General features: G+C 43.5%; 1 protein-coding gene across 4 annotated transcripts in view; it reads right to left on the minus strand.

Moving 5' to 3' along the window:
- Window positions 1–22,990, minus strand: part of PTPN3 (protein tyrosine phosphatase non-receptor type 3) — a 147,575-nt gene that overhangs the window by 121,677 nt on the left and 2,908 nt on the right. For 2 of the 4 annotated variants that reach the window (XM_060781442.2, XM_060781443.2), the window contains exon 1: window positions 14,407–14,557. The exons of 1 other annotated variant lie outside the window; for it this stretch is intronic. In XM_060781442.2, coding sequence (XP_060637425.2) covers window positions 14,407–14,551 — 145 coding nt within the window. In that variant the 5' untranslated portion in view covers window positions 14,552–14,557. Of the gene's footprint in view, window positions 1–14,406; window positions 14,558–22,990 lie in introns of those variants that run through there. One more of the 4 variants, XM_060781440.2, reaches the window with a different exon arrangement.

Genomic DNA, 22,990 nt, shown 5'->3' on the forward strand with positions numbered 1-22,990 from the left:
GATTCTATCTCTTGACTGGGGACCAGTCCCTCTCGCTTACCCCTGTCATCAGTTTGTTTTTCATATGCTGTGTTAATACGTCCATATTCATTATGTCCATTAGCTTTAATTTCCATTCTGATGTTGTCGGTGTTTCTTTGTTCTTCCACTTTCTGGCTATTACCAGCCTTGCCATATGGAAAAGGAGCTTGTCCTTATTCTTCTCAATTTCAAAGTCTAGGATTCCCAGTAGGTCATATTCTGCTTTCATCTCCGTTTTTAAGTTTAATATTTTGCTTATGATTCTGTGGATCTCTATCCAGAATTTTTGGATTTTCTCACCTGTCCACCATAGATGGAAGAAGGTGCCTCTCTTTTCTTGGTATTTCCAACAAACATAGGAGACATTTTTGTAGTATTTTGCCAATTTACTAGGGGTGATGTACCAAGACACATACTAACAAAGCTATATGAAACCAACCAGTAATTAAGAGTACTAACACTCCCTGTCTCACCTTTCTATTCCCCTCACAACCTTTCTCTCCCCCCCTCTTATTTTTTTCTTTTTTTCCTTCTCTTTCTCCCCTTTTCCCTTTTCCCCCTCCCCCTCTACTTTTTGTTTTAGCTATTATTCGATATGTCGATGATTACCATTCTATAGATGTATTCCCAACTAAAACTCTCAATAAAAATTATTTTAAAAAACCAAAAAAAAACCCCAACAAAATCATGATCTGCCAACTGCAAAAGGCCACCTTACTTGGACCTGCGCGCATCATTCGAAAATACATCACACTATCCTAGACGCTGTGACATACTGTGCCTTTTTGTCAGTAAAATAATAATAATAATAATAATAATAATAATAATAATAGCAGCATTCAAATGACTAATAGACAATACAATTCTGGTATACAGATTAAAATGAATAACCCCTCCTATAAGCCTTTTGATGAAGCACACAGTACAGTCACTTTTAAATTACTCTTTTGATAAAACACTTGCAAGCATCCGAACTCTAGAAATTGTGGGGTTCTTTTTTGTTCAAATGAGATGACAGGAGAGGGGCTCAGAAAGCGATTTAATTCAAGGAAGAGTTAACTATGACAGCAAGACTTCCTTCATATTTTCTTCTGGCAAGGTACGCACTAGTTGCAGATAGCCCTGGAGCAATCATATGACTAAACCAGTAATACAGGCTACCCACTTCCTATGGTTGAGAGTTCACACCTCATTCAGATTCAAGCCAATTCATGTAGAGGTAATTTTGTCTTTCCTTGTAAACAGAAAGGAAATACAAACACTGCTCTAACAACACAAATTGACTACAATGATTTCAAAACCATACAAAGTGAGCTACAATCCATGAAAACATAATTTAATGAAATGTGCTAGTCTTTAAGACAACAACAGATACTCTGTAATGAATCCAAACTGCTAGACCTATCCGCAGTAGACAAATTGAATTAATTAGATTATTATATTATTTATTTGGAGTATTTATATATACCGCCCTTCTCAACCCCTAAAGGGATTCAGGGCAGTTCACAGTGTTGGCAACAATTCAATGTGATCTATAAAAACAGTATAAAACATCAAAATTGACACTCCCATGATAAAACATTAAACATTATTAAACACATCACAAAAATAACATCACATATCACGCAAAAGCATTGCTGTTATAAATATTATTATAAATATTACATTACAATTCAGCAACTAACTAGGTTTACTTTAGTCACAACTAACAACTGGATTTAGGTCAAGCACACATTTAGGAGAGAGGTATTGGTTGGGACCACTTGTTTAAGGAATGTAAGTATTCTGAAATAAAAGTGGAGAAATGTAAAAAAAAATCCTGTGACAGGTACCTGCATTTTAAAAGGTAAAATAGAAAATTAATTGGTAATATTTGTTTTTAAAGCAGTGATGTGAAATATGAAGCCCCTCAGAAGCTGAACTGCAACACCCAGCATTCTTCATCGCTGGCTATGTTGGCTAAGGTTGCTAGGAGTTGCAATTCCTCATCATCTGGAAGACCATACGATTTCATAAGAAACAGAATTAAAAGATCTTTTTGCATTTATGCACACACCTCTTATTACAGCTTTCATGGAATTTCATATGGTAGCACATGAATGATCATTTGTTTCCTTGAGCTGAAAATACTGTGCATTTCATATTCTTGATTTTATCTATGCCAAGAACATTTGTAACTTCCAGGCATACGTAGGGTTTTTTTCATTTTGCAATTAATGTTGAAGAATGTGTGCCAAGTAATCTGAGATTATTAGGGTGTACATGTTGGCTCTTTCTACCATATTCCTAAAGCTTCTGTCATCGTTTTAAAACCACCTTTACTAACTACTATCCTGTTCTAGAATTGTTTCAACTTACTTAATGTCATAGCTATAAAACTATACTGGCCACCAATGAGAGAATAAAGAGATGCAGCAGTACACACTGCCCCTTTAACACTCTTCTAAGAAAAGCAAATCAGGGTCTGAAGCAGATAAATATTATGTTGGACCAAATCCAATAATCCCTTCTGTTTAGAAAACTTAAATAAATTATGATTAAGTGGAGGTAGGGAAAATGGTGGTTTATTCTTAAATATATTATATACTTGAATGTGATGAGTATTAGATATAAGAGGAAAAGGAAATTTCTGTGCTAAAGCTTCTTGAATATATTAGTCTTCATGTAAATGAGGAAGAGAGGAGAGGCTATTGCCTCATCTACACTGCAATATAATCCAGTTTCCGAATCAAAATTATCAGATTTGAACTGGATTATATGGCCGTGTAGACTCAAATAATTCTTTCTCCTCTCCTCTTCCCCTCCCTCCTTCACTCTCATTTTCCTACCTCCCTCTCTTTCTTCCTTTCTCTCTCCCCTCACCCCCCTCTCTCCTTCTCTTTCTTTTTCCTACCCCCCCCCCCTTAAGATCTCTAAGATCTACAGAGATACTCACTGGAATACCTCAGCAAGCGAGAGTCCAAAAGTGGCAGGCTCAAACCCAGAACCTCAATCAATTGCTGATACCAAATGAGAGGCTCCCCCCCTGGGCACACAGAAAACTGGGCGACTTGGAAGGCGCTGAACACCATGAGATGCAGAGCCAATCTTAAGAAATGGGGCTACAAAGTGGAATCCACGACATGCGAGTGTGGAGAAGAGCAAACCACTGACCACCTGCTGCAATGCAACCTGAGCCCTGCTACATGCACAATGGAAGACTTCCTTGTCGGCAACATCAGAGGCACTCCAAGTGGCCAGATACTGGTCAAAGGACATTTAATCAACTACCAAGCTTGCAAACTTTGTGTTTTGTCTGTTTGTTTAGTTAAAAATGTAATGCAAATGTCTGGTTGCTCCTGACACGATAAATAAAATACCTTTTTTCCCTTCCTTTCATTCCTCCGCCCTTCCTTCCCAGCAGTGGGTACAAGCAGTGGCAATTGGCAGTAAACGGGGGGGGGGGGGGGGAGGCAGTGACTAAGTGGTGGGGTGGGGTGCGGGCCACACCAACAACTTGTGCTGAAAAGCTAAAAAGCCAGGGGAAACAATACACAGAAGAACTATAAAGAAGAGATGATGGGTTACAGATTCATTCCAGAACTGTAAGAAGGTGAATCTCTTATTTTTAAACTGAAGTAGAAATTACACTTAGAGCACTTGGGAGAAATAAATAATCAGGAACAGATGGCATATCAATAGAGATCTTCAATCTAAAGATATCATCTACTCTAGTTGTAACTAAACTTTGTCAACAAAAATGGAAAACAAACAATGGCCCACAGATTGATAACATTCAATATATAATCCAATCTCCTATGCAAGCAAAATGATGCTCAAAAATCTACAACAATTTTTTTATCATATACTAGCTTGGGGACCCGGCGCTGCCCGGGTTATTTGAGAAAGGAATTGTGTATCAAGGTTGGTCTTTATAAGTTATTTATATGCCTCGCAGAGGCCTTAGGAAGTTAGTGAAGGTACTGTGAATCCCATCATCTGTAGTCCATCCTCCTCCAAACTGCACCAGGATGGAGAGTGGGTCATGGGGGCTCTGTGTGCCAAATTTGGTCTTGATTGGTCGCAGTGGTCTCAGAAAGTGAGTTAAGGTACTGCAAGTCACATCATCCATAGTCTGTTCTCTCCCAAACCTCACCAGAATGTTACGTTGGCCAAGTTTGGCCTTTATTGGTATTTGGATGAGTGTTGCTGTGGTTTCAGGAAGAGAGTGAAGGTACTTGAAGACCCATCATCCATGGTCTGTCCTCCTCGAAAGTGCACCAGGCTGTTACCCATATTACACCGATTCTGCAACAACTGCATTGGCTACCAATAGAACATCAGATCTCTTACAAGATACTGATCCTGATATTTAGAGCTCAAAATGGCCAAGGTCCTTTATATCTTAGGGACTGCCTCATTCCTTTTCTCCATCAGTGGTCACCTCGATATACCCACGAAAATCTCCTATATATAATGGGCCCTAGGGGAGGTACACCTGGAAGCTACACGGCGTAGAGCTTTTTCGACCTATGCTCCAATTCTGTGGAACTCATTGCCTCCATACATTAGAGTAATGTTGGAGTTGCGACCTTTTGTAAAGGCACTCAAGACTTGGCTGTTTGGTTATGCATTTCAGTAATCAGATCGAATTTGCCAAATAGTCACTGTTGAATGTTTTTATGTTGCGGCTTAAGGAGCTGGGCATGTTTAGCCTGAAGAAGAGAAGGTTGAGAGGAGATATGATAGCCATGTATAAATATGTGAGAGGAAGCCACAGGGAGGAGGGAGCAAGCTTGTTTTCTGCTTCCTTGAAGACTAGGACGCGGAACAATGGCTTCAAACTACAAGAGAGGAGATTCCATCTGAACATAAGAAAGAACTTCCTGACTGTGAGAGCCGTTCAGCAGTGGAACTCTCTGCCCCGGAGTGTGGTGGAGGCTCCTTCTTTGGAAGCTTTTAAACAGAGGCTGGATGGCCATCTGTCAGGGGTGATTTGAATGCAATATTCCTGCTTCTTGGCAGGGGGTTGGACTGGATGGCCCATGAGGTCTCTTCCAACTTTTTGATTCTATGATTCTATGAATGTTTTTATATTGTGTAAATATTATTTTAGACTGTAAGTCGCTCGGAGCACCTTGGTGGAGAGCGACTAATTAAGAAATAAAGTGAAGTGAAGTGAAGTGAAGGATGTAGTGTGTGTCATGGGGGCTCTGTGTGCCAAGTTTGGTCTTGATCAGTCATTGGAGAGGGTCTCAGTGGTCTCAGGAAGTGAGTGAAGTTACTGCAAGTCCCATCATCCATTGTCAAATAATTCCAAACCGCACCAGGATCTAGAGTGGTTCATGCGGGCTCTCTGTGCGAATTGTGATCCTGATCCATCATTGTTGGCAGTTGTAATGGTCTCAGGAAGGGAGTACAGGTATTGCAAGTCCCATCGTCCATGGTGCATCCTCCTCCAAACAACACCAGGATGTAGAGTGCGTCATGGAGACTCAGTGTGTCAAGTTTGGTCTTGATCAGCCATTGGCAAGGGTCGCAGTGGTCAAGTTTGGTCCTGATCAGTCATTGAATGAGGTTAACAGCGGTCTCAGAATGTGAGTGATGGTACTGCAAGTCCCATCATCCATGGTTCATCCTCCCCCAAACCTCACCAGAATGTTGAGTTGGCCAAGGGTGCTTTCTGTGCCAAGTTTGGTCTTTCTTGGTATTTGGATAAGTGTCGCTGTGGTTTCAGGAAGTGAGTGGAAGGTACTGGAAGTCCCATCATCCATCCTCTTCCAAACAGCATCGAGTTGTAGAGTGGGTCATGGGTGCTCTGTGTGCCAAGTTTGGTCTTGATTGGACATTAGATTAGAGTTGCAGCCGTCTTGGGAAGGGAGTGGAGGTACTTTGCATTTCATTTTTTTCTGCCTAAATGGAGTACCTTGCATTTATCTCTGTTGAACTTCATTTCCTTTTTAAAACTGAAAGGAAGAAAATCAACTCATTTGAAATATGTTATTAGAGAAGAGTTCTACGGACACCATGGACTGGAAAAAGACAATCAAAAAGGTCCTAGAGCAAATCAAGCTTGAACTTCCCCTTGAAGCCAACTGAACTGAAACTTAATTCACTAGAAAGACCAACTAGTCAAATGTATGCTAGGCAAAACTACAGTTAGATGGATCTGTAATTGGTTAAATGAATGAACCCAAGGGGTGCTCTCCAATGCTTCCTCTTCATCCTGGAAAGAAGTAACGAGTGGAGTGCCGCAGGGTTCAGTCCTGGGCCTGGTTCTGTTCAACATCTTTATCAATGACTTAGATGAAGGATTAGAAGGCATGATAATCAAGTTTGCAGACAACACCAAATTGGGAGGGATAGCTAATACTCCAGAAGGAGCAGAATTCAAAACTATCTCAACAGATTAGAGAGATGGGCCAAAACAAACAAAACAAAGTTCAACAGGGACAAATGCAAGATACTCCAGTTAGGCAGAAAAAATGAAATGCAAAGATACAGAATCTCGAGCGCCTGGTTCGAGAGCAGTATGTGTGAAAAAGATCTTAGAGTCCTCGTGGACAAAACAAGTCAAACATGAGCCAACAATGTGATGTGGTGGCAAAAAAAGCCAATGGGATTTTGGCCTGCATAAATAGGAGTATAGTGTCTAGATCCAGGGAAGTCATGCTACCCCTCTGGTCTGCCTTGGTCAGACCACATCTGGTATACTGTGTCTAATTCTGGGCACCACAATTCATCATCATCGTCATCACCATTTAATAACTTATTAATCGCCCTCCATCTGAGAATGCTTTAGGCGATTTACAGCTAAATTATAAAAGATAAAATACATACATACAAAAATTTATAATTAACAGAGATCGAATGCTCTAGTAAAAAGCCAGGTCTTAAGTGCTAGAGTAAAAGGCCCTAAGTCACGCATGGCTCTCATGTAGGGTGGCAAGGAATTCCACAAGGCAGGGGCAGAAATAGAAAAAGCCCTGCGTCTGGTCCTTTCCAAGTGCACTTCTCTAGGACCCAGTATATGGAGTAAGTCACGTTGGGCTGGTCGTTGCGACCTCCGATGATGGGAGAAGGAGAGGCGGTCCCTAAGGTACGACGGACCCTGGCCGTAAAGAGTTTTAAAGGTCAGAACTAGCATCTTATACAGGCCACTGTACTCAGTTGGAAGCCAATGTAAATGTTGCAGCACTGGTGTTATATGGCATTTCATGGGCGTTCTTGTGAGTAGCCTGGCTGTCGCATTCTGAACAATACGAAGCTTTTGTGTCGTAGACATCGGAAGGCCCACATACAGGGCGTTGCAATAGTCCAGCCTAGACATGACCGTGGCATGGATGACAGTTGCCAGAGCCTCGTCAATAGGTAGGGTGCCAGTTGCCTCGCTTGTCGTAGATGGGAAAAGGCCTGTTTGCTGGCAGCAGCGACCTGAGCTTCCATTGTCAGCTATGAATCCAGGATGACACCTAAGCTCTTAAGAGTGGTTGATGGAGATAGGGCGGCACCATCGAAGGTGGGTAATGGAGGAGTCAGACCTGCCGGGCGGCCATGCCAGAGAATCTCAGTCTTCGCTGGGTTCACCTTCAGTCTGCTAGCACGTAGCCAGTTTGACAGAGCTTCCAGACGTAGGGTGAAATTGTCTGGAATTGATGTTGCTCCAGGCGCAGAAGGAGTTGGGTATCGTCTGCATATTGGTAGCAGTCCAGGCCGAAACTCCGAGCCAAACTAGCAAGGGGTCTGACGTAGATGTTGAAGAGAAGGGGAGAGAGAATTGCACCTTGGGGGACCCCACATAGGAGGGGGATCTATCGGAGACTTGCTCCATGTACTCCACGCGTTGACTCTGGTTCCGGAGAAATGAGTTGAACCAACTGAGGGCCTGACCACGAACTCCGGACATGGCAAGACGGTGAATCATTAGATCGTAGTCAACGGTGTCAAACGCTGCGGTAAGGTCGAGAAGTACCAGTAGTGCAGATCCACCGTTGTCAGATTGGCGACGGAGTTCATCCGTAATGGCAACCAGGACTGTCTCCGTCCCATGACCCGGGCGAAAACCTAACTGGAAAGGGTCCAGGCCAGCTGTGTCATCCAGGAATTGCTGCAATTGTCCCAGTTCACCTTGCCTAAGAATGGCAGATTAGAAACAGGACGGTAATTGGCAAGGGTCATAGGATCCAAGCTAGGTTTCTTTAACAAGACTATGGATGATGGGACTTCAAGTACCTCCACTCACTTCCCAAGACCTCTGCAACACTCATCTAATGACTGATCAAGTCCAAACTTGGCACACAAAACCCCCATAACCAACTCTCCATCCTGGAGCAGTTTGGAGGGGGATGGACCACAGATAATGGGACTCACAGTAACTTCACTAACTTTCTGAGACAACTGCGAGTCATATAAATAACTGATAAAGACCAACCTTGATACACAATTCCTTTCTCAAATAACCTGGGCAGCGCCGGGTCGCCAAGCTAGTATATAATAAAGGTGAAAGTTTGTATGCGGAGGACAAAAGTGTGGCGGTGTATGTGCTAGCTTTCTGATTGGCTGCCACTGTGGTCTCTGATTGGCCAGCCTGAAAGTTCCAAGATTCCGATTGGCTGGACAGCGGTGCTATTTGCATATGGTCTCTGATTGGCCAGCTTCAAGAGGAGCCCCTGGTGGAGAAAAGAGTTCATGACAGAAACAGGGACATGAGAAGGAAATTTGCATATGGTCTCTGATTGGCCAGCCTCAATTCCAAGATGACAAAGAGAGGAAAGGAAAAGGCTAGGGGCTGAGTCAGAAAATTACCAATACAGACCACACTTGGCACACAGAGCCTGCAAGACCGACTCGACATCCTACTGCAGGGGTCCTCAAACTTTTTAAACAGAGGGCCAGGTCACAGTCCCTCAAACTGTTGGAGGGCCGGATTATAATTTGAATAAAACATGAATGAATTCCTATGCACACTGCACATATCTTATTTGTAGTGCAAAAACCACTTAAAAACAATACAATGATTAAAATGAAGAACAATTTTTAAAAATATAAATTGATTAGTATTTCAATGGGAAGTGAGCCTGCTTTAGGCTGATGTTGTGTGCTTTCAAGTCGTTTCAGACCTAGGTTTATCCTAAGCGAGGGCCAGGTAAATGACATTGGAGGGCCGCATTCGGCCCCCGGGCCTTAGTTTGAGGACCCCTGTCCTACTGCAACCATGGATGATGGGACTTGCAGTACCATCACTCACATTCTGAGACTGCTGTTAAGCTCTTCCAATGACTGATCAGGACCAAACTTGGCACATAGACCTCTCATGACCCACCTTACGTCCTGGTGTGGTTTGGCTGGGGATGGACCATGGATTATGGGACTTGCAGTACCTTTGCTCAATTCCTGAGACCACTGCAACCCTCATCCAATTACTGATAAAGACCAAACTTGGCACACTGAGTCTCCATGACGCACTCTACTTCCTGGTGCAGTTTGGAGGAGACCATTACAACTGCCAACAATGATGGGTCAGGACCACAATTTACACAGAGAGCCAGCATGACCCATTCTACATCCTGGTGCGGTTTGGAAGAATTTGTCAATGGATGATGGGACTTGCAGTCACTTCACTCACTTCCTGAGACCACTGAGACCCTCGCCAATGACTGATCAAGACCAAACTTGGCACACAGAGTCCCCATGACCCACTCTACATCCTGGTGCACTTTCGAGGAGGACAGACCATAGATGATGGGACTTCAAGTATCTCCACTCCCTTCCCAAGATTGCTGCAACCCTCATCTAATGACCAATCTAGACCAAACTTGACACACAGAGCCCCCATGACCCACTCTACATCCTGCTGCAGTTTTGGAGGAGGTTTGACCATGGATTATGGGACTTGCACTACATTTACTCACTTACTGAAACCACTGCGACCCTAATCCAATGACTGATCAAGACCAAACTTAGCACACAGAGCCCCCATGACCCACTCTACATCTTGGTGCAGTTTGGAGGAGGACAGACCATGGATGATGGGACTTCAAGTACCTCCACTCCCTTCCCAAGATTGCTCAACCCTCATCTAATGACCAATCTAGACCAAACTTGGCACATAGAGCCCCCATGACCCACTCTACGTCCTGCTGCTATTTGGAGGAGGGTGGACCATGGATGATGGCACTTCAAGTACCTTCACTCACTTCCTGAAAATAATGCCGCCATTATCCAATGACCAATATTTTATTTATTTATTTATTTATTTACTGTACTTGTATACCGCTGTTTCTCAGCCTAGCTGGCGACTCAACGCGGTTTACAACAAAATACCAAATACAATAGTCAACAGTATACAATTTAAAACCATAAAAACATAATACACAATATTGGTACATCAATAACAATCCAATGCATCTCCTGACTAAAATCGTGATCCAGTTTCGTCGTCCATATTACCAATCCTTTAATCATCACATTCATTGCACCGAATTAACCAAATGCCTGTCCAAACATCCAGGTTTTTAATCTTCTTTGGAACACCATCAGCGAGGGGGCTGATCTTACCTCCAATAAAGACCAAACTTGGCATACAGAACCGCCATTACCCACTTTCTCTAATAACCCGGGCAGCGCCGGGTCCCCAAGCTAGTCTATGTATATAATAAAAGTCAAAACTTGTATGCGGAGGACAAAAGTGTGGCGGGAGGAGTATGTGCCAGCGTTCTGATTGGCTGCCGCTGTGGTGCTATTTGCATATGGTCTCTGATTGGCCAGCTTCAATAGGAGCCCCTGGTGGAGAAAAGAGTTCATGATAGAAACGGGGACATGAGAAGGAAATTTGCATATGGTTTCTGATTGGCCAGCCTCAATTCCAAGATTCCAAGATGACAAAGAGAGGAAAGGAGAAGGCCAGAGGGGGCTGGGTCAGAAAATTACCAATACAGACCAGACATGGCACACAGAGCCCCCATGACCCACTCTACATCCTATTGCAGTTTGGAGGATGAACCATGGATGTTGGGACTTGCAGTACCATCACTCACATTCTGAGACCACTGTTAACCTCATCTAATGATTGATCAGGACCAAACTTCGCACATAGAACTCTCATGACCCACGTTATGTCCTGGTGTGGTTTGGCCGGGGATGGACCGTGGATTATGGGACTTGCAGTGCCATTGTTCAATTCTTCAGACCACTGCAACCCTCATCCAATTATCAATAAATACCAAACTTGGCACACTGAGACACCATGACACACTCTACATCCAGGTGCAGTTTGAAGGAGGATGCACCATGGACAATGGGACTTGCAATACCTGCACTCCCTTCCTAAGACCATTACGACTGCCAACAATGATGGATCAGGACCACAATTTACACAGAGACCCAGCATGACCCACTCTACATCCTGGTGCGGTTTGGAAGAATTTGACAATGGATGATGGGACTTGCAGTCACTTCACTCACTTCCTGAGACCACTGAGACCCTCGCCAATGACCAATCAAGACTAAACTTGGCACATGGAGCTCCAGTGACCCACTCTACATCCTGGTGCACTTTGGAGGAGGACAGATCATGGATGATGGGACTTCAAGTACCTCCACTCCCCAAGACTGCTGCAATCTCATCTAATGACCAATCAAGACCAAAGTTGGCACACAGAGCCCCCATGACCCACTCTACATCCTGCTGCAGTTTTGGAGGAGGGTTGACCATGGATGATGGAACTTCCAGTACCTTCACTCACATTCTGAGACCTCTGCAAACCTCATCCAATGACAGATCAAGACCAAACTTGGCACATAGACCTCTCATGACCCACTTTACGTCCTGGTGTTGTTTGGAAAAATTTGGAGATGGATGATGGGACTTGAAGTACCTTTGCTCACTTCCTGAGACCACTGAGACCCTAGCCAATGACTAATCAAGACTAAACTTGGCACATGGAACTCCAATGACCGACTCTACATCCTGGTGCAGTTTGGAGGAGGACAGACCATGGATGATGGGACTTCAAGTACCTCCACTCCCTTCCGAAGATTGCTGCAACACTCTTCTAATGACCAATCAAGACCAAACTTGGCACACAGAGCCCCCATGATCCACTCTACATCCTGCTGCAGTTTGAAAGAGGATGGACTTTGGATGATGGGACTTCAAGTACCTTCACTCACTTAATGACACCAATGCCACCCTCATCTAATGACTGATAAAGACCAAACTTGGCACACAGAGCCCCCATGACCCACTCTATATCCTGCTGCTGTTTGTAGGAGGATGGGCCATGGATGATGGGACTTCAAGTACCTTCACTCACTTCCTGAAAATAATGCAGCCGTTATCCAAAGACCAATAAAGACCAAACTTGGCATACAGAACCACTATTACCCACTTTCTCTAATAACCTGGGCAATGCCGGGTCCCCAAGCTAGTATATATATATAAATGCTCTGTGCATAATCAGTACCCTAAAAACAAAAAACAAAAAAACCAATGAATGAAATCACACCAAATTTGGCCACAAAACGTCTCACAATAGGAGTGACCATCACTCAAAAATTATGATTTTGTCATTTGGGAGTTATAGTTGCTGGGATTTATAGTTTACCTATAATCAAAGAGCATTCTGGACTCCACCAATGATGAAATTGAACCAAACAACGATGGAATTGAACATCTAGAGAGCACTGTGGACTCAAACAATGATGGATCTGGACCATACTTGGCACGAATACTCAATATGCCCAAACATAAACACAGATGGAGTTTGGGGAAAACAGACCTTGACATTTGGGAGTTGTAGTTACTGGGATTTATAGTTCACCTACAATCAAGGAGCATTCTGAAGCCCACCAATGACAGAATTGGGGCAAACTTCCCACACAGAACCCTCATGACCAACAGAAAATACTGTGTTTTCTGGTGGTCTTCGGCAACCCTTCTGACACCTCCTCGCAACCCCCAAAGGGTCCCAAACCCCAGGTTGAAAAATGCTGCCTGAAGGCCATCCAATCCAACTCCCTTCACCAAGGCAAGAAAACATAAACATAGCCCTCCTGACAAAGGGCCATCCACACACACACATATGTGTATATGACAGATGCAGTATCAAAAATTTGAAAGGGATCCCTAAAGAAGGACAATGATATGTTGTATGTTCCAGAGTAGGCAAACCAGACATCAACACTGGCAAAGAAACAGCAAGAAATACTGTTTACCCACAAGCAGAAAGACATTACATATATTGGAAACCAACACTTTCTCATTACTTTATTTTCCAGATCACCAGACTGGGCCACAGCAACGCGTGGCAGGGGACCACTAATATTTGTTAAAATTGTTCTTCATTTTAATTATTGTATTGTTTTAAAGTGTTTTTTTGCACTACAAATAAGATATGTGCAGTGTGCATAGGAATTCATTCAAGTTTTTTTCTAATTATAATCCGGCCCTCCAACAGTTTGAGGGACTGTGACCTGGCACTCATAGAATCAAAGAGTTGGAAGAGACCTCATGGGCCATCCAGTCCAACCCCCTGCCAAGAAGCAGGAATATTGCATTCAAATCACCCCTGACAAATGGCCATCCAGCCTCTGCTTAAAAGCTTCCAAAGAAGGAGCCTCCACCACACTCCGGGGCAGAAAGTTCCACTGCTGAACGGCTCTCACAGTCAGGAAGTTCTTCCTAATGTTCAGATGGAATCTCCTCTCTTGTAGTTTGAAGCCATTGTTCTGCGTCCTAGTCTCCAAGGAAGCAGAAAACAAGCTTGCTCCCTCCTCCCTGTGGCTTCCTCTCACATATTTATACATGGCTATCATATCTCCTCTCAGCCTTCTCTTCTTCAGGCTAAACATGCCCAGTTCCCTAAGCCGCTCCTCATAGGGCTTGTTCTCCAGACCCTTGATCATTTTAGTCGCCCTCCTCTGGACACATTCCAGCTTGTCAATATCTCTCTTGAATTGTGGTGCCCAGAATTGGACACAATATTCCAGATGTGGTCTAACCAAAGCAGAATAGAGGGGTAGCATTACTTCCTTAGATCTAGACACTATGCTCCTATCTGTTTGAAGTGTTTGAGGACCCCTGGTCTACATGGTTTGGATCCAGATGACCTGCAGGATCGCCTTCTCCCATACAATTTGCCCTGTACACTTGGGTCCTGGGGGGGGGGGGGGGGGGGAATTCCAATCAGACTATTTTTCATCTTGCCATGTTCCCTGCTGGGGTCCCCAATGGGATCAGGAAACCAAAGCCCCTCCCCCCGCCTCTCACCCGATTCCCTCAACTGAGGGCGGGGCCCCAGGAAGAAATGCTTCTGGCTTGGCCAACTTTCCTCCTTCCGCTCCCTCCCCTCCTCCTCCGGCCGCTCCAGCTCCAGCTCACAACCCTCCCGCTTGCTTGCTACCTACCTGCCTGCCTGCTGTGGGGAGGGGGCTCGGGGACCCTGTGCCTTCCACCTGCGGCTGACCACGAGACCAGGAAGCGCTCTGCTGCGGGGCGAAGCGGAGGCAAAGCCAGCCCTCTCCTTCCACGCGCCTCCCACCTCGGCCCCATCTCACGCGCTCGCGGGGCGCCCCCCAGCGGTCAACACGCGTTTCCTGGGAGCTGGCCTTAGAACGCCGCGTGGGAAGGGCTCCAGCTGTGGGAACAACGCCCGCCTCGCGCCAACGCCGGGCAAAGGAAGGCGGGAGCAGGGGGGCTGTTTATCTCTTCAATGCTGTCCCCAGTTTACACCAGGAAGTGAGCGCCCTTTGAACGCTCCAAAACGTTTTTTTGCTGGTGACGCGCTTTTGCATGAAGGAAAACAAGAGAGACGCTTGTGGGCCTCAGGAATCATCAGAGGGGAGTGAAGGGCCCTTCCACACAACCATATAACCCAGAATATTGTTTATTTATTTATTTACCTTACTTATATACCGCTGTTCTCAGCCCGAAGGCGACTCACAGCGGTTCACAACAAATACGAACAGCAAAAATTCAGTGCTATAGTATAGAAACAGTTAACAACCTAACACATTACACAATTAATAAACAGTTACTACAATACCCATTCACTGTCGTCTCGTCATCAAAAACATGTTCCAGATTCGTCATCCATTGTTCCATTCCAGTGTTCATTAACCAATCATTGCACTAATTATTGGAACGCCTGCTCAAACAGCCAGGTCTTCACTTTTTTTGCGGAATACCATTAGAGATGGTGCTAGTCTAATGTCCGTAGGAAGGGCGTTCCACAGCCGAGGAGCCACCACCGAGAAGGCCCTATCTCTTGTCCCCGCCAGCCGAGCTTGAGAAGCAGGCGGGATCGAGAGCAGGGTCTCCCTGGAAGATCTCAAAGTCCTGGTGGGTTCATAGGCAGAGATGCGGTCGGATAGGTAGCTTGGGCTGGAACCGTTTAGGGCTTTAAAGGCCAACGCCAGCACTTTGAATTCAGCCCGGTAGCAGATCGGTAGCCAGTGGAGTTGGGGCAACAGGGGGGTTGTATGCTCCCTGCGCTCCACTCCTGTTAAAATCATGGCTGCTGAGCGTTGGACTAGTTGGAGCTTCCGAGCAGTCTTCAAAGGCAACCCCACGTAGAGAGCGTTGCAGTAGTCTAAACGGGATGTAACCAGAGCGTGGACTACCATGGCCAAGTCAGACTTCCCAAGGTACGGGCGCAGCTGGCGCACAAGCTTTAGCTGTGCAAATGCTCCCCTGGTCACCGCCGAAACCTGGGGTTCCAGGCTCAGCGATGAGTCCAGGGTCACACCCAAGCTGAGAACCTGCGCCTTCAGGGGGAGTGCGGCCCCATCCAACACAGGCTGTAACCCTATGCCCTGTTCGGCCTTGCGACTGACCAGGAGTACCTCTGTCTTGTCTGGATTCAATTTCAATTTGTTCGCCCTCATCCAGACCGTCACAGCGGCCAAGCACCGGTTCAGGACCTGGACAGCCTCCTTAGTAGCAGGTGGAAAGGAGTGACAGAGTTGGACATCATCCGCGTACAGATGACATCGTACCCCGAAACTCCGGATGATCTCCCCCAGCGGCTTCATGTAGATGTTAAACAACATGGGAGACAATATTGAGCCCTGAGGAACCCCACAAGACAATGGTTGTGGGGTTGAACAGGTGTCCCCAACAACACCTTCTGAGATCGACCCTCTAGGAATGACCGGAGCCACTGCAAAACAGTACCTCCAAGACCCATCCCCGCGAGGCATCCCAGAAGGATACCGTGGTCAACGGTATCGAAGGCCGCTGAGAGGTCCAGCAGCACCAACAGGGACACACTCCCCCTGTCGAGCTCCAGGCGCAGATCATCCACTAAGGCAACCAATATCATATATTATAGCAGATAACCCACAATGTCTGCTTTGAACTGGATTTGTTTATTTATTTATGTCGAACATTTTTACCCCGCCCTTCTCAACCCCTGGGGGGACTCAGGGCGGTTTAAAATTGGCAATAATTCAATGCCACATCATAAAATACAGAATAACAAATATAACAAACATCTATATAAATAAAAATGTCATGTTCGTTTGTGGTACCATCAGAACTCAAAAACCACTGGGGGAATTGACACCAAATTTGGACACAAGACACCTAACAACCCAATGTATGTCCTCCACTCAAAAAAATTGATTTTGTCATTTGGGAATTGTCGTTGCTGGGATTTATAGTTTACCTACAATCAAAGAGCATTCTGAACTCCACCAATGATGGAATTGGGCCAATCTTAGCACAAAGGGACCAACAGAAAAAACTGGAAGGGTTTGGTGGACATTGACCTTGAGTTTGGAAATTGAAGTTCACCCACATCCAGAGAGCACTGTGGACTCAAACAATGATGGATCTGGACCAAACTTGGCACGAATATTCCATATGTCCAAATATGAACACAGGTGGAGTTTAAGGGAAATAGACCTTGACATTTGGCAGTTGTAGTTGCTGGGATTTATAGTTCACCTACAATCAAAGAGCATTCTGAACTCCACCAATGATGGAATTGAACCAAACATGGCATACAGGACTTCCATGACCAATGGAACACACTGGACATTGACTTTGAGTTTGGGAGTTGTAGTTCACATACATCCAGAGAGCACTGTGGACTCAAACAATGATGGATCTGGACCAAACTTGACACAAAAATTCCATATGCCCAAATATGAACACAGATGGAGTTTGGAGGAAATAGACCTTGACATTTGGGGTTTGTAGTTACTAGGATTTATAGTTCACTACAATTAAAGAGCATTCTGAAACCCACAAACGACAGAAATGGGGCAAACTTCCCACTCGGGAACCCCATGGCCAACGGAAAATACTTAAGGCCATCCAGTCCAACTCTCTTCACCAGGGCAAGAAAATGTAATCAGAACCCTCCTGACAAAGAGCCATCCAGTCATAAATATAGATAGATAGATATGATTCTCTCTCACACACACAGATATAGTATCATGGATTTGAAAGAGACCCTTAAAGAAGGACTATGATATGTTCCATATTACAGAGTAGGCAAACCAGACACTCTCCACATCAACACTGACAAAGAAACAACAAGAAATACTGTTTACTCACAAGCCTAAAGAAATTATATATATTAGAAACCAACACTTTCTCATTACTTTATTTTCCAGATCACCAGACTGGGCCACAGCAACGTGTGGCAGGGGACAGCTAATTATTATAATAAAATGGTAGCTAAGAACTAGTTTGCTTTTTATCCCTCTCAAACCCTTGCATCCTTTTTTCTTTTGCATTATGTCTTATCTTTGTTCGCTGCAAACATCTCCGAGTCTTTTTTTAGCTGTAAATGGAAGTAGGTCAAGTAAGTACCGTATAAAAATTTCCTTTCTTAGAATGGTACTCGTGCCCTCTAGTGATACCATTTTCCATGGTTTTCTTACCCCATTCTTGCTATTGAATAACATTTTTTTAATGTGTTGGTTTAGTGGGATGGGAGCCCAAGTTGAAAGCTGTGAGGAGGCATGAATGGCATCAGGACTCTTAGCTGTTTACCTTTTACTTTAAGAGTTTATATTCTGTAAGTATGTGTTTTGTTTCTTGAAGGTACAAGAAGGATGACAAGGGGAATCCTCAATGTGCAGGGAAATTTAGCATAACCCTGAGACAAGATCCATTTAAGTCTTTAGTTTTATACTTTCAGAGTTGAAAGCACAGCAAGAAAAACAAGAAAATCCCTACTGGTGTAAGGACACAAGATGATTGTGTTATTGTATGTTATGGATATGATAGAAACACATGCAATATTTTTGGAATATAAGTGTTGGAAACTACTTTGGTTGACACTGGAAGAAGAAAAAAATCCATTCTGAGATCACTATGTAACTCCTCCAAAAATACTATTTTTGCATTTTTTTAAAAGTAGCTGACAGTTCACTCCTAATGAAGTGGGAAAGTAGGACTTGCACCTCTGCATTGTTCTTTTTGTGTATGTTTATGTGTGTTTATGTGTGAGAAAGATAATAGTAAAAGCTTTCTGGCTTCATTTCACTCACTGGATATGGGGACTAGTTGTGAGCACAGGCTTTTCACAAATTCTTTTCCTGAGGGCAGAGAAACTTGACATCCCACTCCCTCAAAGCACAGAATATCATAAATCAGTCACAAGTCTGCCCATTTTTGTGGCAGGTAGGCATTTAAAAGATTATATAACTTTCATAGTTTGTTTTACTACAAGACTACAGGAACTAATTTGATTTATTCACAAAGGAGTAGTTTGAATATTTGAGCAACGAAACCTAACCTTGTTGACTGTTTCAGACAGGAAGGTGCAGCAATAGGTACATCTTTCCCCTTAAATGGCGGGATAGAAAATAAATAGCTTTGAATAGCGCAGGCATGGGGAACCTTCGGCTCTCCAGGTGTGGTGGACTTCAACTCCCACAATTCCTTGAGGCCAAGGTAAGCCTTTGGGGTGAATGCCGAGCCTCAAGGAATTGTGGGAGTTGAAGTCCACCACACCTGGAGAGCCGAAGGTTCCTGACCCCTGGAATAGCGTCTATAACATACTGCCATCCCAAAAGATACAAAGCAATTACAACTTTCACTGATGAGTCCAATGTGATCCATCTCCTGTCTTGACTATTAACACCAATAATTAGCTTGTCATGAGCTTGTTTTTCAGTATCAGAGCATGGGAAGGCGTGAACTCCTATCCTAAACAGAACAAACTCCAGCCTTCCAGATGTTACTGCATCACAGCTCCCATCAGCTTGTGTCATGATATCTAATGATGAGGAATACAGGAGTTGTAGTCCAGCATTTGGATTGCCACATAAAATGACATGAGAGTTTCAGCCTGTGGGCCTTGAGCTTGACACATTTGTCCCAAGGGAAAGAGAAGGAGGAGCCAGCCCCACATACCAATTCACTTATCCTGGTTCCTTTTCTACTTCCTGCGTGTTTCCTGTGCTTGTTTCACCTGAGCAAAGGAGGGGAGGTACTGGGTGAATCAGGAAGAGGAACAGCTTCACGAGTGCCTGTAACATCACCTACCCTTTGGATCTGGCTCCTCTGTGTGCCTCCTCCCTGGTACTTCCCTTTCTTTGCCTGGGTGAAACAGACACTCAAGACACACAGGAAGAGGAAAAGGAACTGGATCCATTGAGTAAATGTAGTGCAGGTGGGGCCAGCACCTACTTTTCCTGCAAATGCCTGTGTTGCCCTGGGCAAAGGAAGGGAGGTACTGGGAAAAACAGAAACATGCAGCATGCCTGCCTCACAAACAGCCCCCGCCCCAGGTCAGCTCCTGCTGCTGTGTGAATGTTCACATGGTAGATCCATCTGCAGGAACCAGGCACAGCACAGGAAGTGATTCCTCACCTCTCTCCACCTCCTGAAGATTGGCCTGCTGTGTGAAAGTTTACAAAGCACCCCCAACTTTGGGAGGCAGGAGCTACAGTACAGGCTTGTGATTAATCAAAACTGGGAGTGTGAAACCTGAGAAAGTAGATACATTTACAGTGTAAATGCAATTCAAGGCTGAAATCCTATGTTGCCAAATTCCAGTCCCAATTTAGTTGTGGGATTTTTTTTAACTGGAACAATACAAAAATAAAATATTTTATTTTGTTAATGTTAAAACTATACAAAAATGACTAACAAAAATGACTAACTTAGGTTTTATGACCCTAAGGAGTATAAAATGATGCTTTCCAGGATCTTTTGAAGTATTTTAAACCTTGGAACCACATGCTATATGTGTTTTAAGATATATACAAGTACTAAATCCCCATAATCTGGGAGAAAATGAGAGATAAAATCACAAATAACAAATGAGCGGTTAGTCCCTTGAGAGAAGGAACCCAGGACAAGATGCATGAAATGTCCATTCTTCTTGATAACTTGATATAAAGAAGGGCATTATTCTTGATTGTCCACATAAAACAAGCATTAGTCCAGGATAAACATACAATGTATGTAGTCCAGGATAAACATACAAAGAACAGTCAAAGAACCACAAGAAATCTATCAAGCAGGTGTGGGTACAACAGCAGATAACATCCCTTAAGATTATAATAGCTGTCACCAAGACATGAAGCTAGACATGAAGTTGTATAATCCTCTTTAAAAACTGCATATTGGCAGCCATCATTCCAACACCGATTGATGGTAGCAAATGGAATGGTTGATCAGAAATGGAGTCAAGAAGTACTTTGTGTTGTCTGACCTGCATTGCTTATCATTAAGCCTTCAGGGGTGATCCCATCTTCCATTATTATGAACAGGACTTTAGAATATATCCCCATTCCCCAAAGCAGATTGCCTGTCAGTCCCCCACCCTTATTTGCTTTTTTCCTCTAATCTAAAATGCCTAAAGCATGTTAATTTCCACATTGAGGAGCTGCTCAATCATCTTGATAATTTTTCCTAGTATCACAACATATTTTCTTGGGCTATAGTGAACACAACATTTAAATAACATGTAGTCACACTGTGGATTTTAGTAACAGCAATCCATTCCTGATGATATCCAGCATGGTTTTTTTACAGCAGCCAGACACAGTGACCTATCCACAGGATCTCTTTCTTGGCCAATCATTACAAGCCCTGCTCACAAGCCCTACTCACATCAGTAAATGTGTGTTTGTGTGTACACCCACACACACACTGATGTGACTAGGACTTGTGATGATTGATCAGGAAAGAGATGCTATATATGAGCCTAGAAATCTTTGTCCAAATATCAGTCAGTTAAACTTTCATACATTAAATTACAGTACATTTACAATTTCAAATAAAACTCTCAGAGCTCCCCACTTACACTTCTCAGTTTTAATAAACAAAATATTGGGATCATATGCAAATTTGGCCATTTTCATACTTCTACTTATCATTTATGAACTCTATCATTTTTGAACAAGTTAAAAACTCATTCCAGTAGATGGGGAGGGGCACTATTTACCCTCAAACACCATTGTGAGAATTGACAACTTATTTTTAATTTATTTCTATTTATCAACCATTTATTGATCCTTACAGGGCTTTTTCTCTTATGACTTCCTAGTTTGGCCATGAACCTTTTATGAGGGACTTTGTCAAAAGACAAATAAAAAGAAAGCCCAATAATGTACTCTTGTCTAAATACTGTTGACACTTTCAAACAATTCTGAAATGTTTGTGAAACCCATGCCAATTTTTCTTCTCTTTCCATATTCTTCATAAATTGTCATGATTTCTCTTTCCATATTCTTCATAAATTGTCATTAATAGTGATCTTAAGCAGAGTATGTTATACAAAAATGGCCTGTAATTTTCTGGATCCTTTTCGGATCCTCTTTTCAAAATGTGTATTACATAGAATCATGGAATCATAGAGTTGGAAGAGAGACCTCATGGGCCATCCAGTCCAACCTCCTACCAAGAAGCAGGAAAATCTCATTCAAAGCACCCCTGTGCCATCACACCAAGACACTATAAAAATAAAACTAAGATGTGCTTCTCTCTATATCTGGGCAAACTGCGGATGTCTTTCTTAAAAGCTTGAGATTCCCAGCAACTGAGGCTACTACAGGTTTGGAACATCAAAACAGAATATTTATTCTCAAAGTCCTTGCAGACTTGGCACAGCTTATCAAAGTTACAAACAAAACAGTCAATTGGTGAAATCATAGAGATGTTCTTTCTTTCTTTTTTCCTCTAGTCGCTGAGTTGCCTTCCTCCAAATGGTAGAAAATATCCTGAGATCTTTTTACCCCAACCCTGAGCTACTATCTTTAGAAAGCGTAGGCCTTCCCCTATTCCAGCCCAAGGTTAGTTTTGGAGATGAAGCAAACAGTGTTCGATAACTATCTCAATAGCCCTCAATAACTATCTCAATAGTCCTTTATACTAAATAGCTCAAAATCTCAATACGCTTCTCTATAGCTCAATACCTATCTATCTATAACTCAATTAAGACTCAACAAACCTATCTATCTATAACTCAATTACCTATCTGTCTCTCTATCTATCTATCTATCTATCTATCTTAAAGACTCAATTAAGACTCAATTACTATCTATCTATATTCTCTATTTGTTTCTTTATCTAAATAACTCAATTAAGACTCAATTGTACTTACAATGGCTTTTTCAGAGCTCCCTGACTGGCCTAACAGCACATCTGAGGCTTTTTCTCTAAACTGAAGGAGGCAGGGAAGATTCCAAAATGGAGATCTCAAACCCTAGGAAAAAGGACGGTCTCTAAACCCAAAGAGATACTTTCTAAACCAATAGCTGCAAAAAGGCCTGCAGGCTGGCTTTCCAGCCTCTGATGCTGTTAACTTTCAGGGTGCAGCTGAAACTGTAGCAAACCCTGGGGAAATGCAAAAGAATGCTATCCTATGCAGCTAAAAGGCAATGTAAACCATGCTCCTGGAAGACGGAACAACCCCCAACAGGTGGCCACCCAGCCTCTGTTTAAAAGCTTCCAAAGAAGGAGTCTCCACCACATTCTGGGGCAGAGAGTTCCACTGCTGAACAGCTACCACAATCAGGAAGT

The sequence above is a fragment of the Anolis sagrei genome, chromosome 6, assembly GCF_037176765.1.
Source record: "Anolis sagrei isolate rAnoSag1 chromosome 6, rAnoSag1.mat, whole genome shotgun sequence".
NCBI lineage: Eukaryota > Metazoa > Chordata > Lepidosauria > Squamata > Dactyloidae > Anolis > Anolis sagrei.